Consider the following 23,840-nt stretch of genomic DNA (forward strand, 5'->3'; position numbering starts at 1 on the left):
TTGTAATAAATGTCTGCCGTTGCTGTGTGGTTGTAAGCGAATTCAACCTGTGCAACAAATTTTGTTCGGTCAGCGTTTAGATATTTTGCAAGAAAAGGTTTCCACGCATTGTCTTTTGCCGCTTCAGAAATTTTAGTTGCTTCTGGGGTTTTCATCCACTTCATAAAATCTCTTGTTTTCTCATCCATGGTCCTCTTTTATATTAAACATTTTTTATTTTTATTTAATATAAAAATGGTTGTGCTGACTGTCACCACAAAAGAAAATCCGAACACTGTTTATTTTGACCAGCCTATTCCAAAACCAAGCTATATCCGGCTTCTGTCATCTCATATCCCTAACTCTTGGTTTAATCTAAAAGAAGAGGGAAAAATCATTTTTATAAATGAAGATGAAAAGCCGATCGATGTGCCCTTTCCGGCTGGTCATTACACTCTCAAAAGGTTGGCGAGTGAATTGAAAAATAAATTTTCTAAACATCGTATTGAATTGCCCACAGATATTAATACTCCACTTGGCCAGCTTGTAATCACAAATGCCCAGTTTAAAAAATTAATTGTTGATCCAAATATGTCTAATTTACTACTAAGAAAAAATTATACTTCGCATTTGGAACATGAAACTAAAATAAAAAGATTAAATTCTCCCACAACTTATTTCATACATTGTGATTTAGTTGACAGAGAACAAAATCTTTTTAATGGAAAACCGTCTTCCGTTTTGGCTTGTTTTGTTATTCAAGGAAAAGCTTACGAAACAATTAATTATCAAAGCACACAACAGAATGTCTTGCGTGACGTTGCGGCTGAAGAAAATATATCATCTCTGACTCTTTCGATTAGAGATGAGAATGGAAATCCATTCGATTTTAAAGACTCAAATCTTACATATGAGCTGGAATTAAATTAAATTAAATACAAAATTAAATTTTATTGTATACGACCATGTCATCCGCAAATGTGCTCCCGAGTGCCCCTGCTTATGGTGTTCACGAAGAAGACAGCGTAAAACACTCGGAAACTCAAACTTTATATCCCGCTTTACCGCAACAGAATGACTTCCGTTTGCAAAAAGCGAATGAAGTTTTGAAATATTTAAGCGAAGAAGTTGACCACTATCGGCTGGTTGCAAAAAAATACAAGCGAACAAAGACGATTATCAACTACGCTTGCTTCATTGCTGGTGGCGTTTCTGGTGCCCTTTCAGCAGGGGGGGGGTTGGTGCTGCAATGACAGGGATTGGCTTACCTGCGGCCGTTCCGATTGGCATCGTCGCTGCTACGTTCGGTGCCAGCGCTGCAGTGTTAACCGGTTTTTACAAGAAACTCGAGCCCAAACTTATTAAGCACTGCAAAATCATGGCCCTTGCCATGTCAAAGTTTGATACTGTCAACCGAATTCTTTCCAAATCTCTTGTTGAGGGCAAAATAACAGATGCTGAGTTTCATGAGAAAGAGGGTTATAGATTTCAAAAAGAAATCTTTCGTAAAGGCACACTTCCAAAAGAAAGTAAAAAGCAAAGAAGTCCTGATATTGAACGGCTGAGAAAACAGATAAAAATGGAAGAACTGCAAAAATTAAAAAAACGGATTTCAGCCGAGTCGAAATCAGATTTGAGAAAATAAACACTGGATTTCATCTGAGTGTTCAGAAAAATAAAATAAAGTTGTAGCAAAAAGCGTGAAATTGCGTGACACAGCGTGACATTTTGTGACACAGAGCGTGATAGTCACGCGTGACGTTGCGTGACAGGTCAAACGAAAGGGCAAAACCCTGGTCGGGGGGTGCTCGTTGGCTGTTTCTTGCCTAGCCCCGGCTAGGACTTTATTCGGCCCCTGACAAGGGGGCTGTCGTTTCCCATTTTACCTCTGGGAGCGAGGTTTGAAATCCGGAGGGATTTCTGAGCACCCCCACGTTATCAGTAGGGCCGAGGCGGGCTCACCCGAGGGGCATCTCCCACTGAAAGGAGTTCCCCTATACCCCGTAACCCACCGTGGCACAAGCCCTCAAACAGGATTCAAATGGACGGCCAATCCATTACCTCCCTAAGGCTTCACCAGTCAGTGAGATAACTATTCTACGGCACGATCGCCTATATATGTTGATCCGATTTGCCCCGCTTTCACTTGTGGTACCCTTTTCTCTGTCATTCACCTAAATTTTGCAATATTTGAGCACTTACGCATGCGCTTTTGGGCATCCGGATGATGTCATCATTAATTTATTTTTTAATAGACACTTGGTAAAGATTGGTAAATTGGCTAAAATGTTGGTGCTTTTCCACGCGATTTGCTTTATTTTAACCGAACTTTCTACACCCGTTTGGCAGAATGAGGTCAGACAGATAACACAACAAGTCGTGGAAGCAATGCTTGAAGCAGAAAAAAAATAAACAGGCCAGATTGAGTCCGATGTTTCGGGAAAGTTCTTTCGATCGATCGATAAACTTCTGTGATCAAATCCTGTTATTTATCGATTTCTTCTCTTCGCTTCACTTCGCCAGCTTCTGTGGGGACACAAAAGCTTACAGCTCGTTAACTGAGAGTATTAGTTTCGTAATATCTGTTTTGTTTCGTTTTTTATCGGCCCAAACACTAAATACTGATGCGACCGCCATGTTTTCTTTATGCTCGTCCAAGGGCCTGAGAACTAGAAATATGGTTTCCAGACTCTCTCTGAAAATGTCACGCAACTCACGTAAGTCGCTCGCGATTTTGCTTGCCGCTCGCGATTTTTGCGTGCCGCAAGAAATTTTTGCACAAAAAATGATGAGTGAGAAAGTCACACACATATAAGGGGTGAGGGTACACACATATACGGGGATGGTTTTGGTCGCAAATAGCGAAAAAGGAGCGAGGCGAGCCGGTGAGCCGAGCGAGTTTTTCGCTATTTGCGCCAAAACCATCCCCGTATATGTGTGTGAACGAGTTGTTGCCCGTATTACTACCGCGCGCTCAACTTGTCTCGCAACACATTTCGGTGTTGCAAGTTGAAAAAAATTGTTGCAAAAAGTAGAACTCGGTTCTACTTTGTGCAACATTTTGCTGCAACTTGCAACATCGAAATTTGTTGCGAGACAAGTTGAGCGCGCGGTAGTAATACGGGCAACAACTCGTTCAACTTACAATGCAACAATGTTGCGAGACAAGTTGAACAAAAATGTTGCCCGTATTACCGGGAGCGAGTATTTGCATAAAAATATGAGCGCGCGCTTGATTTGATGTGTTCGCGTCTGGAATTGTTTGTGAACAAAATGTTTACTCAAAAGTAAATTAGGGTTCTGAAAAAACCCATTTTTATTTGATTTCTAAAACATAAAAATGCTTGAACTATTAAGAGATTTTACCCAATTTACAACAACGCTTAACTTTATTCGTTAGATTGAAGGAAGTCTATGGCCTAATATTCATGTAACTCAGAGTTATCATAATAATATTCACTGATAAACAATCGTGTCTTTTTTGTTACAAAAAATCCGCATTGTTCTCACCATTCAAGCGTGGAATATGATTACCATAATTACCATTTGGAAACCGTGTTTTGATCGGGACACCTTCGGAAATCTCAAAGTTTGGACTTTTCCAACAGTTTTGGGGCTGAGAATACAGCGCGGATACAGAACTTCGTGAGCTGCCACTGCAGAGAGATAAACTAGGAATACTGTAGTGTGTCATAACAGAAGCGGAATTCTAAAAGAGCGCTTTTAAAATGAGAGAGAAAGCATTATATTCAAATTTGCGCATTTAAACCACCATAACTTGCTGGCAAACTTTAAATTAAAAAATCCGCTTCTGTTATGACATCCTAGAGGTATTGACTGATTAGTTTTTGACAAGATCACAGTTTGCTGTCTCCTACTCGTTCCGAAAACTCAGCCCCAAAATCAAGTTCTTCCCAATTTGTAACTAACGAGGCTGTTACTTCGCCGTTAAGTGCAATCTACCAAATAAAAGATCACATTTATAATCTTTTATCATTTCTGTATGTCTCTGTAAAATTTGAGCCTAATCGCACCCATAACAGCCGAGAAATAAGCGTTTTAAATGATGCAGGTCAAGCAAAATTTCGCTTCATGAATTTATTCATGCTGTAGGTGTCCCCCGCGACCTTAAGTGAGTGCTTTGTGATATCCACCAGTGTTTTTTTTTAAATCTTTATACATTTTTTTCCCTTGTCTGTAACAGGGTCGCAAACTTATCATTTTTCTCTGGAACAGGTCCAGAGTCGCAGAGACTCAGCGGCACACCCCTTAATCCCCCCGGTCAAACAGCTAGTATCATAAATTAATGAGTAGTTTTTAAATTCTACAGTAACACATTGTGTTTTAACTCTTAGCTTGGGGGTTGGATGCCACCCCTCAAGGAATTTTTTGCAATTTTGAAGAGGATTTGTCATGTGATACTTAAACTTAAACTTTCAGTAGCTGTTCATTCATCCCCTGCATAAAATATTTGAGTGTGCCAGCGAGTAATTTTTCGTTTTAATCAGTAATTTGACGCGTCTTATTAAAACGCAAACCTTAAGGATTCAGTCACTTTACTGATATGACAAATATTTTGGTCGTAAACTTGTTGTTTGATTAAAGGGTTTTGTATGGAAATTTAAATTCTCGTCTATAGCGGTTATAGCGTTAATCTATTTTCTATATTTATAGTAAATAATGCCTGGAGAAATACCTTTTAAACGAACCACTGATATCAAAAACTAATATAATTGCTTGGAGTAACGGAGGTTCAAATTTAGTTAATCCCCAATACATTTACTGTACTTTTTTGCCGTGTCTGCTCCCATTCAAGATGGCTTCGGAAACTATGGAAGCGTCTATTGGCCATAAGGGCTATTTTACGCTAGTTAGGTTCCATGTTCATTGGCCATTTCAAGCCGAGTTCCATACAAAAATGAAATGTGAATTGCAATTAACCTTCTCTAGTTGCAAGTGATGTTCTGTAAGCATTGGATTTGTGCTTTCTTTCTCCAAAATCAACAAATATTTGCAAATATATATTTCCTATGCAAGAAAAAATGTATTTATCACGTAAAAGAAGTAACTAGAAAATTCGTAAGGAGTAAAGTTAGATATAAAATGAACAACATTTAAAGGGAAACAAGGGTCTAGAAAAATTTTACCTTAAATGAAAGTCCATGTGTTCAGGACTTCAAAAATAGTTGTCGTTTGGTAAGGCGCCGCCTTGAATTTTAGCAAGAGGGCTTTGGAATCGTTCAAAATCACCGCTTTCGAACACCGGCGGCCGCCATCTTGAATGACGCAGGCTATGACGTAGCATTAGTCAAAGCTGGTTTTGCAATGACCCAGATCTTCGGTGCAAAAGTAATATCTAATAAAGCTCAGAATATTATGGTTCACTGCCTGGATGCTGGCTGTGGCAACACATACAAAAAACTAAGGGATGAGTCACCCTTCACGAGTTCCTGAGGGCGAAAAAAACGAAAAAGTGACACGCCAAGACATAACGAGAGGGTAAATGCGGTAGATGACCGAAGCGCGGGAACTGTTTTCTCTGATCCGATCATTTTACACTAATTATAAAATGACTACGAGCAAGATCTTCAGGTACGTAAATTGTTTACATGTAATTTATATTTTGCATCCTCATGATAAGTAGTGTGCGGTATTCCGAGTTAATAACATTTATTTTTAAGTGGATATGCTAAATTTGTTCCTGAAATCAGCGCGAATTTTCTGACCGTAAGCGGCGATGTAATTGTTATCGATTTGTTCACGAAAAAAGCCGCAGCACACACAATCAGCCAGTGTTTTATTTTAATTTGTCTCAGGAATAGTTGCTAAATCTAAGGAATCCTCCCATCTCGTAGGGATATTACACTGATTATTGTTATCATCGCCTTGGCTTGCGTGCTGGTTCCGTAAGCTATCTCCGTATTAAAATGTTTACCTTTGAGTAAAAGTTCAAAAAGTTCGAAAGGTTCAATTTAAACCTTCGAAGACCAAACGGTATTAATAGACCCAGAATGTCCATCTCCTCGAAACAAATACTTTCTGTTTTTGTGGGCTAAACTTGGAAATTGTTGCAGCTACACCGGTCGCGATTGCCAAGATGCGATTGTGTAGGGCCGTCGGCGTCGCATTCCACTATTACAGGTTGATCTTGAAGCTTCTTGATGAGCAATCGGCTCGAGTCACCTTCTTCCTCGAAGGACATGTCGTATTGTGGGCAGGTTTATGGCTCCATCTCACTTGATTTCTGGGACAAGCGCGACTCACTTTTGCTGTTCACTAAACCCCACTAAATCCTTGACTAATGCAACGTCATAGCCTCGCTTGCATGATGGAAAAAAAAAAGATGGCCGCTCGCGGCAGCAAAATGACTATTTTGCTGTCCCGATTATTGACAACAAATTGGATGTCAAAGCAAATAATAACTATTTTCAGTAATTTCATCGTATGAACTTTCATTTAAGGTAAAATTTTTCTAGACCCTTGTTTCCCTTTAATCACACTTTGTTTTAATACATTTTGTATCTTTCATGATTTTTCATCTGGAGTACAGCTGTGAACGAGTAAGTTTAATTTTTATATCTTTTTTATCATTGAAGTTCTTTATATAATTAAAAAAAAATTGTTTTGGTTAGTCTTGTAAAGGCCATTCATTTTACCGTCCAGTTTAAAAGAGTACGGCAAACCACTTTGCCGCTATCTGGAGCTTGTTTTAAATGTTGACGTGCAAATTAAGCACTTTAGCGAGCTGTTTAGGTGTCAACAACTGCAAACTACAAAACTTGCTGTCTTCAAAACTCCCGCACGTGCAATTCCATTGGAAAAAGTGTCACGTGGTACACAAAACGGAAGTAACAAAATGGTAGCCACGTCACACACTTTGAATGAGTCGGTGTGCCGAATTGCCTCTGTGATCACATCAAGCGAATTTAGTGTTACCCTATTCTGGATGACTTTTTTCACGGTTCGATTAATATTATGAGCGTATTGAACAAGTAGAAGGACATTCGCCTTGGCCTTTGCTGGAGGCGCACTGCGGTAATTTAATTGACACAGAGCCAGTCGGCAATTGGGACAAGCAGACACTTCAAACCGCCCTACCAAAGCTATGCGTCAGCTCTCACTATTCACGGTTGTCTATAGGATAATGCCATTGGGTATGCCTCGTTCTCAGACGCTTCGCATTCTTGCTGCAGACAACGGATGATCGCAATAGACCACATTCACGATAGCCGCCATGATGGTTTTGATATTATAATTCAAATTACAAACGTTGTGTTCCAGGGGGCAAGCATTGAAGTGATGCCGTTTCTCGGAAAATCGGCTCGTCGAAATAGTGAACTATCTGTGCCAAAATCACATTTGAGAGCCAAGTTATGGAATAATGATTTTATTATTGAGATTAGTTTGAAAAAAACTGCTCGATTACTTAACTTGTTAACTACGCAAGTCGTTTTCGTTTTATCGAAAGCGCCAAAAATACGTAAAACTTAGAATATATTTACCACAATACTGAAACCAAAGCATGGTATGATAAATAATTATCAAACATAGCAAGAAACCAGCTGAAATTTATTACATTTTTTAAGCTGGTTTGCCCCCTCACAAAGTAAGAAACCAGCTGAAATTTATTACATTTTTTAAGCTGGTTTGCCCCCTCACAAAGTAAGAAACCAGCTGAAATTTATTACACTTTTTAAGCTGGTTTGCCCCCTCACAAATCACGTGCCTAATTTGCATTATAAAGCGAAATGACCGAAAACAAACATGGCGGCTATCGTGAATAAGGTATATTGTAACGAGCGCAAGGGAGAGAGGCGTCTGGATACAAGACAGTTAATGTGGTATGGTGGTATAATAAATAATAACCATTTAACACGCACACTTTTTTATCAACTCATTAGTCCTGATGAAGAAGAAGCATTGGAGATGGAGTTACTGAATGAAAACGTCGATCACTGGGAGATTGCACGTGACCGTATTGGCCTTCGAGAGCCGATTGGCCATGGTGCGTTTGGGGTTGTATGGAGAGCACTTTTGCATCGATCCGAAGGAAGATCCGGAAATCGAACGGTCGCTGCTAAATGCTTTACACGTAAGTTTATTAAATCCACTAAACATTGGATTATGGTACAAAAATATATATACCGGTATTTATACCATGCCATAGAAAATACAGCCAATCAGAATACAGGAAAGCCGTTGTATATTCGACGGTATTCAACCCAACCTTCCCATAGTGCGCTGCGACTGTATTCTCGACGAAATTTAGTAAGCGTATTTTCTATGGCATGCATGGTATAAAATAGTTACACAACACTTTCTCGTGGTATACTATGGAATATCCAACTTGTCACTTGTATTTTCTTTGCATACACACTCGCCTAAAGGCTCGTGTGTATACCGAAAAAATACAAGTGACTCGTGGGATATTCCATAGTATACCACTCGAAAGCGTTGCATAACTAGTATATATTTTAAAGCCAGTTGTATGTATATCTGTCTCGGAATCTGTCTGGATTTTCAACAACATTCTGACATAAATTTCACGTCACTGATATAGTTTTGATACTATCCTTTTCTAGAAAGCTGTCGAGAAGGTTTAATCGTAGCTAACTCAAATGAAAGGAAATAACTCTTCTGTATGCCTTGTCAGGCCAGGAAGACTAAATTCAGGGTATTATCATCGAGTCACATATTGTATATTTTTGCGTTCGCCGAAGGAGAGCGCAAGCCTAATTTTGTTTTTGTGTCCAGTGTCTTTTGAGTTGGTATGCCTGCAGAATGAATCGTCACACAGTCCTTCTCACACTTATCCTCCTCGCGTTTAGTGAGATATAAGCATAGTAACTAACTTTGGTTTAAGGCATACTATTAGTAGGCCGACCATAACATACATAACAGACCGTACGCCTATTTACCACACTTCGTAAAAATCAGGTTTTGCCCAGAAAGTGTAAAACTAATAAGAAAGCCAGAAATATGATAAGCGTGGCTGAGTAATGATAATTTTTATTATTCACGCTACATGGAATACTATGTTGTATTACAGCCACTGCTGGAGCGGATGGAAGGGCAGCTTTGATGAGAGAAATTGAGCTCGGTAAACTTTTCGGAGTGGATCCTGCTCAGCCCAATATTATTAAGTTCCTTGGCTGCGTTACAAGAAGAGGTAAATATTAAAGTACAAATAACTAATGACTTTAAACAAAACCCAGAAATACCTGCCTTGTTTTGTTTTCTTAAGGTGGCTAGTAAAGGTAAACTTTTGCGAATCAATCATATTTTTTTATCATTAAATGCAGCGCTAATGGTATCAAGCGAATGCCCAATCATTGGTGAAGAAATTATGGTATTTTGCCATAACAGGCTACAATAGTAACAGCGTTATAATGAATTCGAGATCACTGAAAGCAGCCGTTATGACCGTCCGAGTCTTTGCCATCGCTTCAGTCGAGGATGATGTCATGCTAAGCTCAATTTGTTCGTCACCACACAAGCTCGATGCATGACGTGACGTAGCCTTGCGGCAAGAAAGGATGCACATAAACAATTAGCGAAAACGTGGTTGTTATGTAATGAAATCTCACTCCTCCCCTGCCCCAAACCCTACTTTTTCTCGGTATATAGAATGTTTCAAATTGAGTAAAAAATATGCGCACCACATGTACATATTCTACATGACTGCCTGCTCAAACGCAAGCAAATCGCTTTCCTCGTTCTTGCATTAATCACACTTTGCTGGAATAATAAAGAACTAAAGCTAACTTGATTTACTACGGGTACTTACGCGGGTGTGTTGTGGAATTAACTGTCATAATAGCAGTAGACTGCAGAAGCACTTCAGAAGTTTGCGTTTTTCTTCACAGGCTGCCCAATCATGGTCATGGAGTATTTAGCGTATGGTGATTTGCTGGGCTATCTGCGGAAGAGCCGAGGAATTTACGATCAGTATCATCACGGAGAAGGGGTAGCTTCAGCACTGCAGCCTTATGAATTGGTATCATTTGCCAAGCAAATCGCTACCGGGATGGTTTACCTTGGCTCACATGGAGTAAGTCAACATCTCACAAAGTCAAACTTTTCGTGAGCCCACTTAGCTAAACAAGTTAACTTAATGCAAAGTTAGACGCATAACCATATTCGACTAATTCAATCTTCACGACTGTTCAGTCGGGATTACCACTGAATCTGGGGTATTAATACAAAAAAGGCAAGAAATATTGGAAATAGACATCTATGTAATGGTCTGGTTCCTGTTTCAAGAATGCGAGGAACTTACCGTAGCTTTCGGCTATTATCTTATGCTAATCTGTGACGAAAAGGATTAATCGTGTTCCCTTAAGATAATTGACCTGTTTTTCGTATGCTCAATTTCTATACAAATGACCTCTTCCAGGCTATAATAGAAATGAAATAGCCTTTTTTCCTACTTTGACATAGTTCATGTTCTAGGTATGACTGTAAAACATTGCCTCAGTATATTTGGTAGTGGAAGTATAAGCAGGTGAATTGACGTGACAGACAAAAGCGTCCTAATATCGCAAGAATCAGGGCAGTGACATTCAATAAGCAGTTATGGTCTAGCTGGTCAGTTCGTACTCCCAGCATGCAATGCATTTCGACATGCGCATTGAGCAAATGGAACTTTTAAAAGGACTTTCGCGTCATAAATCTTTCCAAAATTAGATTCCTATTCTACTTGTAGACAGCGTCTAATTCATGTCATATGGTGGAAGTCGAGTACTCTTACCACTGCGCCATCCCTGCATTCCTAATTCTATTGTCGTTCCCTATAACTTTATTCGCAGATTATCCACCGTGACCTGGCAGCTCGAAACATACTCCTCGATGATCACTTGGTTTGCAAAATTACAGACTTTGGTCTGGCTTACCAAAGCTTCAAATATGGACACGGAAATGCCAAAAAGGTAACCTTCAAAACGCGAAGATCGAATTTACTATAACAAGAGCTCTTAGAGCTTACAACTGCGCTGGTCTCGTGAGCACTTTAGGGGAGCCATGTGGGAGGAACAAAAGATGCATCCCCCCTTATCCCCTTTACCTGCGTCGAACAATGTTGCGACTGACAAACAAGATGGTAAGAAAACACCTTGCGTGACATTTCATGGTTGACTAGTTCCATCCGAAATTAAATATTTTTCTTATATGCTAATGGTGAATAAATAATAATGGATTGATGTGTGGAGAGAAAGAACTCAGAAAAAATTCTGAGTTCTGGTGGCCAAATTTAATTCCCACGATCCTGATCCGTGAAACAAAAAAATCTTTTAAATCAGCATCCAGTGTTGTCTTGAATTACCGTTTAAAGATTGAATAACCAGCTCCGAAAATGGAATATTGGAGCAAATAATTAAATCAAATTTGAGAAGAACACTAGACCTGTGTTTTGCTAAATGGGAATTCCCCGGGGAATTAATTTACCAATGACGTAACCCTTGCAAGTCAGGGCATGTTTGTCTCAGTGGTTTTCCATCAGATTTCAGAAATCCTCAAAATGACACAGCACCAAAAATACATAGCGCTAAAAAGTCGAACATTTCACACTTAACATGCTCATTATAACTTTTACCCGCTCAAACATATTTTTCTTTCACACTACATCTCCTACGTAAAGACCAGATGATTCGCAAAATTGTCAAAGTGAGAGTTGTCAAGTCAGCTAGCACATTCTTTGACAACAACGTAATGGTACTGGGAATTTCCCTTGCCTAACGAATGACGTAAGCGGTACAAGTCAGGGCATGTTTGTGAAGGGAAGTTTTCTTCATATCTCCAAAATGCTTTCAATGACACAGCCAAAAAAAATAGATAACGCTTAAAAGAGAAATACTTCGCAATAAATTTGTTTAGTGAAGACCAAAGGATTTGCAATGATTTGAAAAGTAGGCGATTAATAGCTTTAAAACATTACGTGACTCGATGTCTAGTCGATCGAAAGTGAAACTTGTCATGTCAGCACATTCTTTGACACCAACGTAATGGTATTTAGTTACAGATTTTAGCCCGCTAAAATATATTTTTCTTTCAAAGTATGAAAATGTAGTATTTTCTTTGAGTCAAACGCTTCAAACTAGAACATTCCACGCTAAACTTGCTAAGTAAAGACCAGAGCGTTAGAAAATTTCCCCTTAGTAGGTGATTTCTAGCTTTTAAACATTGCGTGACGCGTGACTGACCGAGCGGGCCTGCTGGGGCATCAGTCTGGTCACTGAGAAAAAAAAAACCAAGTGCAGAACATGAACTGCGTGCGCAGTTAATAAACCCCGTGAAGAGCAAGAACTGCGCAGCGCAGTTAATAAGAGTCGACTTTTATATTAATTTGACCACCAGTATATACATACTAGTTATGCAACGCTTTCGAGTGGTATACTATGGAATATCCCACGAGTCACTTGTATTTTTTCGGTATACACACGAGCGTTTAGGCGAGTGTGTATACAAAGAAAATACAAGTGACATGTGGGATTTTCCATAGTATACCACGAGAAAGTGTTGTGTAACTATTTGATACCATGCCATAGAAAAGACGCTTACTAAATTTTATCGAGAATAAGATCGCAGCGCACGATGGGAAGGTTGGGTTAAATACCGTCAAATATACAACGGCTTTCCTGTATTCTGATTGGCTGTATTTTCTATGGCATGGTATAAAAGGTGGTATTTAACTAGTCGACTAACCATCATAGTGCCTGCAGATTTCTTTGTTTCTTACTGACCAATCATTTACTAGGTTTCGGGGTGAAACAAAAGGTCTTTTAGGTGTATAGTTAACTCTTCTGATTACTTGGTTGAATTCAGCCAAACTGGATGTGACTGCATGCGTTATAGCGGAGCTCCCCAGCGGCCCGAAGGGACGCAGAGCGGTCCCCATGACACCATAGAAATAGGAGAATCATGCATTTGATTTTTCGTAATCATCATGGCTGGCGGTATGGTTTGCGGGCCGTTGCGCCCTCCGTACTTACGTACGTATGACGTCGTGCAACATGGCGACCATACTCCAGAATTAGATGAACGTCAGCTCACATTTTTTATATTGGATGTCCGTGTTATGGTCAATTGACAGCTGTCATGATCAGAACAAGATATCCGCTGACCAGTAACACAAATCCATATCGCTGGCTCATGTGTAGAGCTCTTCGAGGTCACGTTTTTTTTTAAGTTGACCGCTGGCGATGTAATGTTTCTTTTCCCATTGAATCGAGGGCCGAAGTCCTCTTTTTTCCGTCATGACCAGTAAATTCAGATTTAAGTAAATGGCAAAGTAAGTAAGCGGCAATCTCCGTTTTGGGGCTTGGGTATTTAATAGTTGCCGTTTAAATAACAATATTTTAACGAGAATCCATCCTACGTCATTACCTTTAAGATTCAAAGTAGAAAATTTTGTCGTGTCTGGATACCCAATACAAGTAAAAACAAAATTATCAGTGGATGCAGCTTAGATCTTTCACTCTTGGAAATCTGAATGGTAAAATAGCTTTAGAATTACATTTAGTGTTTGGCAGTTTAATGCAATAATGCTGAAGTTTTGAATGAAAAAAAGCAAGCACTTTAAAGTATCAAGCAGTCAAAACCTAGAATTTATGTCGGTTCTGCGAAAAGTAAATGATGAGTTAACAAACAGCGATTCGTAATGCAATCATGGAAAGTCTCGTCTCTATTTCATGGCTTAACAACATAAACGTTTTATTCTGGTTCATTTCACAGGGCTGTATCCCAGTTAAGTGGACTTCACCCGAGATTCTGCTTGGAAATGTGGAGTCGTTATCGGTTGCAAGTGATGTGTATGTATAATATAAGTACCTTCACCTCGAGTTTCACCAAATACAGAGAACTAAATTACCAAAGCTACACTCCTTTTTTATATATAAGAACGTCTAATTTTCGCCCGAGGCTGAACGTTCTTAACTTTTTTGAAGATTTGAGTACAAAATGTTCTTAAAATATTCTTATTTTGTAAACTTTAAAACAAAGTGGTATTACAGTGAATTCATTCCTTACTGACATGTACAGGTTCACGTCACCAATGAGTGATGACAATGTTGGTTACAGGTCAGGATTTGAATAAAGATTTATTCCCTTTATAGTACATATATTTGTCACTCACAACAACTGAAATAGGAAAAAGTAAAATTCCTTCTTAACCAAATTTCAGCCTTGAGCACTTTCTTAGCACGTTCCTAAATTTTGGCCTTTTTTTCAGCCTCGACGTTCTTATAAAAAAAGGTTCCTATAAAAAAAAGAATGTACTAACGAAAGGTGGCATACACAGAGGGTCCTGAAGGGGGGTCCTAAATCCCAGTTCCCAGCCAAATTTTGGTCCAAATCCCAGTTCCCAGGCTAATTTTGCTCCAAATCCCAGTTCATAAACAAGAAATCCCATTTCCATAAGTACAGGTTAAAATCCTGTACATATAATGACTATTAATTTGGCTTCATCGGTTCTGTGGGTAAAGACACCCCCTCTTCCCATTCCATGCCACATGGGACATCTTATCATATTGACTGTAGTCTGATCACCAAGCTATTTCAGAATTTTAAAAAAACTCTATGAATTCAGGATCCCACGAATATTCTGATGGGGATACATACGCTTGCAGGAATCCGTGAAGGTACTTATAGAAAATCCCATTTTTTGGTATTTTCCCTTGCACAGCATGATAATTGGGATTTACATTAAATTAACGGTGGTTACCGTATTTATTTGATTAAGCGCCCTGTGCGCTTATTAAATTTTTGGACCTTGAGAGTGGGCGCTTATTCGAGGCTGGGGGCTTATAATATTTTTACCATTTTTAGCAAGTAGTACTCTTATTTTGCAAAACCTAAAGATGTACTAAAGCTGAATTTTTACTGTTCATTGAAAGTTTTCTGTCTCGGTCTTCGGGGAAGACATCTTAGTAGTAATTAGTCAATTTCACTCCTCTCATTTCATGCCTTTCATGCAATTCAGGTTTTTTTAGGGGGGTGGGGTTGGGCGCTTATTCGAGGCTGGGCGCTTATTAAATTTTCCTTCCTACAGGGTGGGCGCTTAGTCGAGGTGGGCACTTATTCGAGGTGGGCGCTTATTCGAGGTTGGGCGCTTAATCGAATAAATACGGTAAATCTGGTGTGAAGTCGGTTATCCAACTTTACACCATCAATTAAATGTTGTTAAAGGTGGTTAAACCGACCTTTACACTACCGTGTGTAAATGTGATTTAAAGTTGGCTTAAAATTTTTAGTCTCTTTAGGCAATCTTTAAACTTGGGTGTAATGCTGGCATAAAGGTCAGCTTTAAAAGATGTAAAGTCAGTGTATAACTGAATAAATTCCAAATTTACGCCAGCTTTATTTGAGCTTTACACCACGGTAAAGTTATATTTTCATGCTGTGTTGTTTGACAAGTTTGTCTAATGTAAAAGCAACTTCGTTCATCCGCTTGCCCAACACATATAGGAAGCATATTGTTATCTGCGTAATTTACTTCAAGCACCAGTATCTTGTGAAGTTTCCTCATTGAGTATTAGAGATTCTGCAACAGTAATCATCTCTGTAGATTCGAAATCAAAATCAAGACAAAATTCTTCTGTGTCATATTCACTGTCCACACCACTAAGACTTTCATCAACTTCATAAAGATCAGTCAGAACATCACGTGAATTACGATATCACCAATCACGTGCTGACAAGTTTGCCATGGTTCAAAGGTATATGAGCCAAAGTTTATCGATATTAATTTGAAACATCTTCAGACCTTCCCTCGGAAATCTTCAGTTATCTTCGGCAATCTTCGGAAATTTTTGGAAAAGTTCGGAAAATGTTCGGAAACAATCGTATGTCCTTCGGACAACAGTTTAAAAATCTTTGGAAATCTTCAGAAAATGGTCGGAAATCTTCGGAAATCGTCGAAAACTAGTAGGTTTATATAATAAACAGAATAATACATGTTTGCTTGGAGATATGAAATTTATCTTCTCGTGTTAAAATCGATATCTCACTCGTTCGCTGCGCTCACTTGAAGATAAATTTCATATCTCCAGCAACCATGTATTGTCCTGTATTAAAACAAACCGCTGATCATGGACATGTTATGACCGCAGCGTAAAGCCTGGAATAATACTGACTTTTTTGTGTCATGAAAGTGGGATAATTTAAGTATTTGTGTGAAATAATGGAGTCGGAGACTAACAAGTCTCACAAAGAAGAAAAATCCCATTCCCATTTTCCAAAGTGTTTGTCCCATTCCCAGTGGTAAAATCCCAGTCCCAGTGCACGAATCCCATTTTCCCAGCCCAAAAAGAGGCAAATCCCAGCTCCCATTTTACCCCTTCAGGACCCTCATACACAGCTACCTGAAGATCAGCTTCTGATTGGAAGATGTATCTCCAGCCCTTCATGACACACACAGTTTTTCCATCACGACAAGTCAACCATGTAAATCTGCTTTGGTGAAGAGTATTCTGAAGTAAAATCCGTTACACGTGAAAACGCCACTTTACCTTGTACCTCCGTAGGTCAAATAGCCTCATTTCATCACGACTAATGACTGCAGCAACTAAGTCGTGCTGCTGTTGTTGTTATTTAATGTTACAATTAAAAAAAACTCACACGTTTGAGAGTTTCCGTTGTTGTTTGAATTTTATGCATGCAAACTCTGACATTCAAGCCTCAACCAACGGTTTACGGTTTTTGCTGCCGTCGATAATCTTAGCGGACCTCTTGGGAAACAGAAGCTCGCTTCAAAAGGTCATGTCTGTTGGTTATGATTGGTAGATTTCGATCCATTTTGTTTGTTTCTGTTTGTCAAGGTTTGTTGGTTGTCGTCATAATAACGATTGACGGCAGCGAAAAAGAAAAGGAAAAACGCAATCATTTGTTCGGTTTTGAATTTTCAGAGTTTACATGTTTTTGAAAGGCTCAATAAGAAAATAGTCCACAGAATCCATCGCCAGAGTCACTGTTGGAAACTCTTCGGACGTCATTCTATATAGGGAAATATAGTAGAATCCCGCTTTACGGACACCTGCGTAATACGGACACCCCGATGTTACGGACAGTTTCGTTTGCCCCGACGAAAAGCTCATACATTTTCTCTAAAACTAACCCTTTTATTACGAACACCCGTTAATACGGAAAACGGACACTTTTCTAGATCTGTGTCCCATGTGACAAACTCGTATACATCGTTGACCCCGCTTTACGCACACTGTTTATCTGTGCACGTTGTCAAGTTCCAAGAACAGTAAAGTAATTTTTACCCGAGAGTATAAGTGAATGAGCGTAGGGTTTACCTAGTTTTTACTTGTCAGAGTTACATTTACAGAAGAAACTAGACAACGATTTGTTGCTGTTAAAATGCCTGCTTTATTCCTTGTATAAAGAAATGTCACGGACTTTTTCAACTGATTTCAAGAGCAGTACTATAATATTAAAGTGGAACCCCGTTAATACGGACACCGAGGGGACATGCCAAAGTGTCCGTATTATCGGGGTGTCCGTATTAAGCGGGCTTTCAGACAAAAACTGAGTTATGTACACATGTTTTATCGACACAAAGACGAAGGCAGACATTTTGCTCTTGAAAAACATGTGAACGTGACTTTTTGTCTGAGAGCCCGATTAATACGGACACTTTGGCATGTCCCCTCGGTGTCCGTATTAACGGGGTTCTACTGTACTGTATTGACTGCGATTGATTTCCGTCTTTACTAAACATTACGGTTCATCAACTGTTAACAAACCTTTTTATCTACATAAAAACTCCACAGGTGGTCCTACGGTATCGTCCTCTACGAAATTTTCACCATTGGTAAGTAATCGCTTACTTTTGTTGCAGATTAAAGAAAAGGAAAAGGAATAAAATTGAGAAAATTTTCCCCGGCCTGGGGTACATGGAATGTTTTATTGCAAATCTTCAAAGATTGTTAATTCACAATGTCGCAAGCACGCTAAAATTAACACTTTTAAAAGCCATTGTCTCCACTAGGTAATGTGTCACATGATCTACATCCGGATATTAGAGTATATATTGTTAACAATGTGTTAGAGTAATACTTTGAAATGAAACGCAATGTCATTTACGAACGGTATATCACTTTCAAAAAGCATTGATCAGTATTGGATGAGCTTCGCACTGCCACATGTAGCTGTATATCGATTTGGCACCGTGAAGAAAAATGCATCGCGACTACATCGTAACTTATTCTAGAAGATTGCGAACACTGCTATTCCTATATTCCTATATTTAACCCAGTGGCTGTCTTAAAGGACCCTGATTGACTTTCTTTTGAGGGATGTAGGGATCATGATCACGTGACCATGAATTGACGATGTAAACGGTTACTTTTGACATAACAAAGAGAGTGGGTAGCCTAGCCCAAATATATTTAATGTTGCAGCAATGAGCGTCTTCATTAAAATACTAAGCCAATGACCTATTTCTGCCTGTTTACTTCACTACCCTATCACAATAAAGCATTGTATGTTTAAACAGGAGGCATTCCATATCCTGGATGGTCGGAAGGCAAGGTCATTGCAGAAGTTGTCCATGGCTATAAGATGCCAAAACCCCCACATGTCGATGACACCTTGTAAGTTATCGAGTTTTCTTCAGTATTTGCATTGGTCCATGAAAACTTGTCAACGTGTGATTACTTTAATGTAGAAACTAATCGATGCAAAACGAGTATGTAGCATTATTCAGTACTTTTTAATGGGAATTACGTCAATAATCTGGCAAGGTCGCTGATACAAACCGGAAGTTTTCAATACTATATATAGTCACTTCGAAAAAGCGTGGCAGCCTGGACCGAGAGTGTCGGCGCGAGCGATTGTGGGATTATTTGGGGAGTGGGGGGGGGGGAGGGGTGGGGAGAACAAAGAGAATGATTCAGAATGGAAGGCTAAATGCGATAGTGATTTCAGGGTTAAATACCAAACCGGATATTCTTTTTCGCGTTGCTTTATTGCTGTGGCGCATGCCATAATATTATTAGGAGTTTGCTCTAGTTACTTGTAAATTCAACTAAAATTTGCTTGAGCGAGTTGCAAAGTTTCGTTCGGTTTTTATTTTTCGTGTAGTTTACTACTGCAATGTGACGGCAACCTCCACCACAATCACTCACTACTGTTCAGTCGGACGACGTGTAGATAAAGACTAATTCTTTGATAGTTAGAATTAACTGAAATTGAGGGCTTTTTGTGTGACCGCGCGCAACCATAAATACAACGATTCTTCGTTTTGAAAGGTCTTACAACTTTATAGTCCAGTCCCTGAACACTTTCTTCTGCGCTTTTTATAGGGGTGAGAGAAGATCGGCAATTGACGAAGGAGTATGGCGTTACTTGCTTGGGACGCGCGCGCTACGGTTTAAATTGAACAGATACAAGGATACAAGATCCAGGAAAAGTTGACGGATAGCGATTAGCGTTTCTGGTTGTTAGCAATTAATAGAAACAAGCATGCTAGCCTTTCTTTAAAGTCATTCCGGTGATCCTGCTTTATTACACGGTCGCGTAGTTGAACTCGATCGTTATCTGTGTGTGCGCGTTTTCAAAAGTGCTGCCTAATATGAACAACACAATTCAGGAACAACTGTGTAGCGCATTTATGACATGAAAAAAGTTAAACAAAAGTATTGTTAATGCGCTAAAATACATTTTTTTTTATGTTTAGAGACTTCTGTCTCTTCATCAGTAATAAAAACTTAATAAAAACTTTATTTATCCTGAAGGGCCAATCAGTGATCATTAGATCACTGGTATAAACTGGCGATCAGCATTAAGTATAAAATACATCTATTCTTAAAATTGTAGAAGATTTATATATATACATATTAAAAATTGGCATTAAAAAAAAAAAATACATTAAAAAAAAAATACAAGTATTCTGGAGTTTATGTATCAAATTCAAGCACTTAAAAAGAAGAGCAAAGAGCAACAAGGAAACAAAAACAAAAAAAGAAAAATTGGACCTAATTTACAGTACAAAAAAAAAAAAAGAAAAATTGAACCTAATTTACAGTACATATATGATTTATACGGTCCTGTTCCATAAAATGCTTAAAAATGTGTGTCTTAAACTTAGATAGAGTGTTTAATTCTCTCATTTCCCTTGGTAATCCGTTCCATTCTCGTGCAGCGTCACACTTGAAAGTAGACTGACCCATTTTCGTTTTAGATGGTGTGACGTTTATAAGTGTTGAGTCTTTGAGTGTTCTACCGTGAATAACTGATCTCTTAACAAGATATCCCTCTAACTGGTGCGGACAGTTAACATTGTGTACGATCTTAAACACCAAAAGAAGCTTCAAAAACCTCCGTCTACTGTCTAAGGATAGCAGATATAGCCTGTTTCGCATATCCTGTGAGCACGTTCTGCGATTCGCAGCAAGAATAATACGCATGGCCTGATTCTGTAATCTCTCTAAGCGTCGTGAATTACTCTTTCCACAAACACCCCATATGATACACCCATAATCTAGGATGGGTAGTATAGTTTGTTTATAAATGTTTAGAAGCACTCGTTGGCTAAGAAAGGGCGCGATCCTGTTTAACATTTTGAGCTTAGGATAAATTCTGGATGCAGTATACGTAATGTGCTTATTCCAGTTTAGGCAACTGTCCATATATACACCTAAATATTTGCAATGTTCACTTTGTTTCAACAGCTTTCCATCAAGTGTCACTTGTAAGTCACGAGTGTTAGCTACCGAATGCCTTGATCCAACTAGCATAGCCTCGGACTTTTTATGGTTGCTGATGAGACCGTTGCGGCGTAACCAAACGCTTACTTGATTAAGATCATCGTTAACACACTGTTCAGCAGCACCAACATCATTGGAACTTGCATGAAATTCAGTGTCATCGGCATAAAGAATGACGTCGCTGTTTTCACAGGCACTTGATATGTCGTTTATATGTATATTAAATAAGGTCGGACCCAACACAGAGCCTTGGGGGACTCCATGGGTGATTTGTTGCTGTTCAGACTCAATTCCGTTGCAGCTGACATATTGAGATCTCTCCGATAGGTAGCTTCTGAACCACGCGTACTCCTTTCCATGTAAATGAGATGGAGTCTGGGACTGGGGCACTGGTTGTTGTATGTCAGGTGATGGTCTGTTCTCAAGGAGCGTGGAGGCTACGTTTGTAAAATACTCGTTGAAGGAGTTGGCTATGTCGAGTTCATCATTCAGTTCTATTTCTTCAACAATCAACTTTTCGGTTCCAGATATTTTGCTTTTAGATGGTAGAATTTGCCTCAATGTTCTCCAATACGCTTTTGGATTTCCACGGTTCTCTTCAAGTTTGTTAGCGAAGAAATTCTTCCTTCTTTTCCTATTAATGCTCGTTACCATGTTACGGAGGCGTTTGTACTCATTCCAATCTGTTGACAGGCCATGTTTAATTGCCTTTTTGTGTAGGTGATCTCTTTGCCTCATAAGACGAAGAACAGAACTATCAAGCCACGGGTGTGTCTGCTTTCGTAGTCGCTTTAGTTTCGTAGGGAAGTGAGAATCAATAAGAGACTTGAATAAGGATTCCCAGGCAGAATACGTGTCGTCGATGTCGTCAAAACAATCGAGAAAACTCCAGGGAGTTTTTTCTAATTCGGAGAGAAAATCTTTCATACTGCTTTCCTTCCATGACCGCGTTTTAATAATTCGATGTTTTGATGGACGGGCCACGGGGCATTTCATTATTCCATATATGGGATAATGGTCACTGAAGGTTGTGCTCAGAGCGCCGGAAGCTTTAAACAAACTGGGTGTGGAGGTGATGAGTACATCAATAAGACTTTTTGTGCTGCGTGTTATACGGGAAGGTCCCCGATTAGTAAGCTTAAGGCTAGCTAGAAGACCAGACACTTAAATAAAGTTCTTATTATTATTATTATTATTATTATTATTATTATTATTATTATTATTATTATTATTATTATTATTATTATTATTATTATTATTATTATTATTATTATTATTATTATATTATTATTATATCGGCGTAAAAATACCGTTAACCAACAGTACGCGCTCGTTCATTTAAAATAATTACAATAATTAAAACAGACAGATTTTGTGAACATGAACGGTCGGTGAGAATAGGCGCAGACCTCCCTTTCGCAAAACATTTCTCTTCCCCTGGCCACAGTGTTAACGACATGTTGGTGTCGGTTATCTGCGCCTCGTTCAAAAGCACACGGGATCGACGCCTCGCAGAAGCGTACGCTTGTGTATGTCGAAAACGCATTTTTACGCTGATGAAGACACAGAAGTCTCGAAACGCCTGAAAAAATTTTGTATTTTAGCTGCCCAATATGATTTTTTTGTTGCTCCGGTTTGAGGGGTAAAATGGCTGATTTCTCAGCATGTGCGTACAAGCATGTGCGTACAACTTTCTTCTCGCAACTGTGTTCAACCCCTAACAAGGCGCGCGGATCGGAAGAGAAAGAGTTCAGGGACTGGTTTAACAACTTTAAAATTCAGTGATTTTCTCAAAGCCAGAATACTGGTGAAAATTTCACCGGCAGTTATTAGAATGTTTGTTTACAACTAACCTACAAAGCTCCTACTACCAATACTATCAGTTTCTCGTATAATTCACGCCAGTATATCAAAGAAAACCATGGAGTAAAGAGCCTTCATAAAAATGGTATTTTGATATGTGAATGAGTAACGTCACAATTACAGCTATGTTGTGAATAGCTCGGAAACACAAAGTTAAATAGAAGGCATTATTGTTTACATTTAGGTATGAGCAAATGGCTACATGCTGGAGCCAAGCCCCATCCGACCGCCCTCCATTTATTTCGCTCCAAAAAACAATGGATACATACATCCGCCAAAAGGTTTGTTATTGCTATTTTTACAATTTTGAATGAAAGTGGGTCCGCAATGCATACATGTGTTGACCGTTTTATTTGAAGAAAGGATGATGACTGAATCAATTAGTCAATGTAATGTACCGGTCAAATGTAAGTTGACAGTCACTCGAAAATCAAATAACTGGACTCGATCCTCTATTCTCGAAACTCTCATTTATATTTTTTAAGAGAAAAAGAAAACCCAGAAGGAATAACGAGAAAGGGCGTGAAGTTCAATTTTCAGGTTTAGCTTATAAATAGTGTTGAAGTAATAATTTGCTGTGGTACTTTTGGGGCCCCTCCCAAGTCACGTGATCTCTACTTAGGGCTAAACTCCAATCAAAGTACAGCCAGTGATAAAATTAACAAATATTAGATGAGGTTGAGCATGATAACAAGAATTATCAAGTGTTATCTGCCGAAGCCGAATGTATTGGGTGCGATACTAAATGCACTAACTGTTTATTTATACAGTTATATAAAAGGTAGAAGCATTTAGGTATTTCCCAGAACAACACAGTGACACATTTCAGTGTAAGCACTGAACTTTATTAATGTCAGCGGTATTGAAGATTTAAAATATCTAACACTGTTCATAAAAAGGACAACTACGTGTTTGGAGCAAAATTCTTAAGTTAGGTTGTAAGGTTGTATAAATATGCACTTCATGACAACCTCGCTCAAATTGCCGAGAACTTTGTCAGGCCAAATCAGTTGACATGCATAAAAGCCATTTTCTAAAGAAAAAAAAGCGTTATGTACCTACACGACTTGACGAAATAGTGTCATCTGGAGTAAACAGAATTCAGCAAATCAAAATTGAGACAGGACAAGAATTGAACAATATATAAATTACTGACTGCTTTGTGAATCATTTCAGACATACCTTCAAGTGCTGGACATGGATAAATACAAGTCTGAGAAATATTCAAAAGTTGAAGATATTGGAGCTGAACAGACTAAAGAACTGGATGACGGGCAAGGTGCGGCAGCC

General features: G+C 38.9%; 1 protein-coding gene across 1 annotated transcript; it reads left to right on the forward strand.

Annotated features, from left to right (window-relative positions):
- Positions 1-6,528: 6,528 nt before the first annotated feature.
- On the forward strand, positions 6,529-18,576 carry LOC144629325 (tyrosine kinase receptor Cad96Ca-like). The gene is made up of 8 exons (XM_078487564.1): positions 6,529-6,539; positions 7,881-8,071; positions 9,029-9,148; positions 9,846-10,030; positions 10,788-10,907; positions 13,708-13,784; positions 17,751-17,791; positions 18,476-18,576. The coding sequence occupies exons 2-8, from the start codon at positions 7,906-7,908 to the stop codon at positions 18,574-18,576; spliced, it is 810 nt and encodes a 269-aa protein (XP_078343690.1). The 5' UTR covers positions 6,529-6,539; positions 7,881-7,905.
- Positions 18,577-23,840: the final 5,264 nt, after the last annotated feature.

This window comes from Oculina patagonica, chromosome 10 (genome assembly GCF_052425735.1).
Source record: "Oculina patagonica isolate OP01 chromosome 10, crgOcupat, whole genome shotgun sequence".
Lineage (NCBI taxonomy): Eukaryota > Metazoa > Cnidaria > Anthozoa > Scleractinia > Oculinidae > Oculina > Oculina patagonica.

Bases quoted from the DNA above. Each gene is read 5' to 3' on its own strand.
- LOC144629325 (XM_078487564.1), top strand. From the start codon at position 7,906: ATGGAGTTACTGAATGAAAACGTCGATCACTGGGAGATTGCACGTGAC. The intron at 10,908-13,707 runs GTAACCTTCAAA...TTCATTTCACAG, and splicing joins GACACGGAAATGCCAAAAAG to GGCTGTATCCCAGTTAAGTG. The intron at 17,792-18,475 runs GTAAGTAATCGC...ATGTTTAAACAG, and splicing joins CTACGAAATTTTCACCATTG to GAGGCATTCCATATCCTGGA.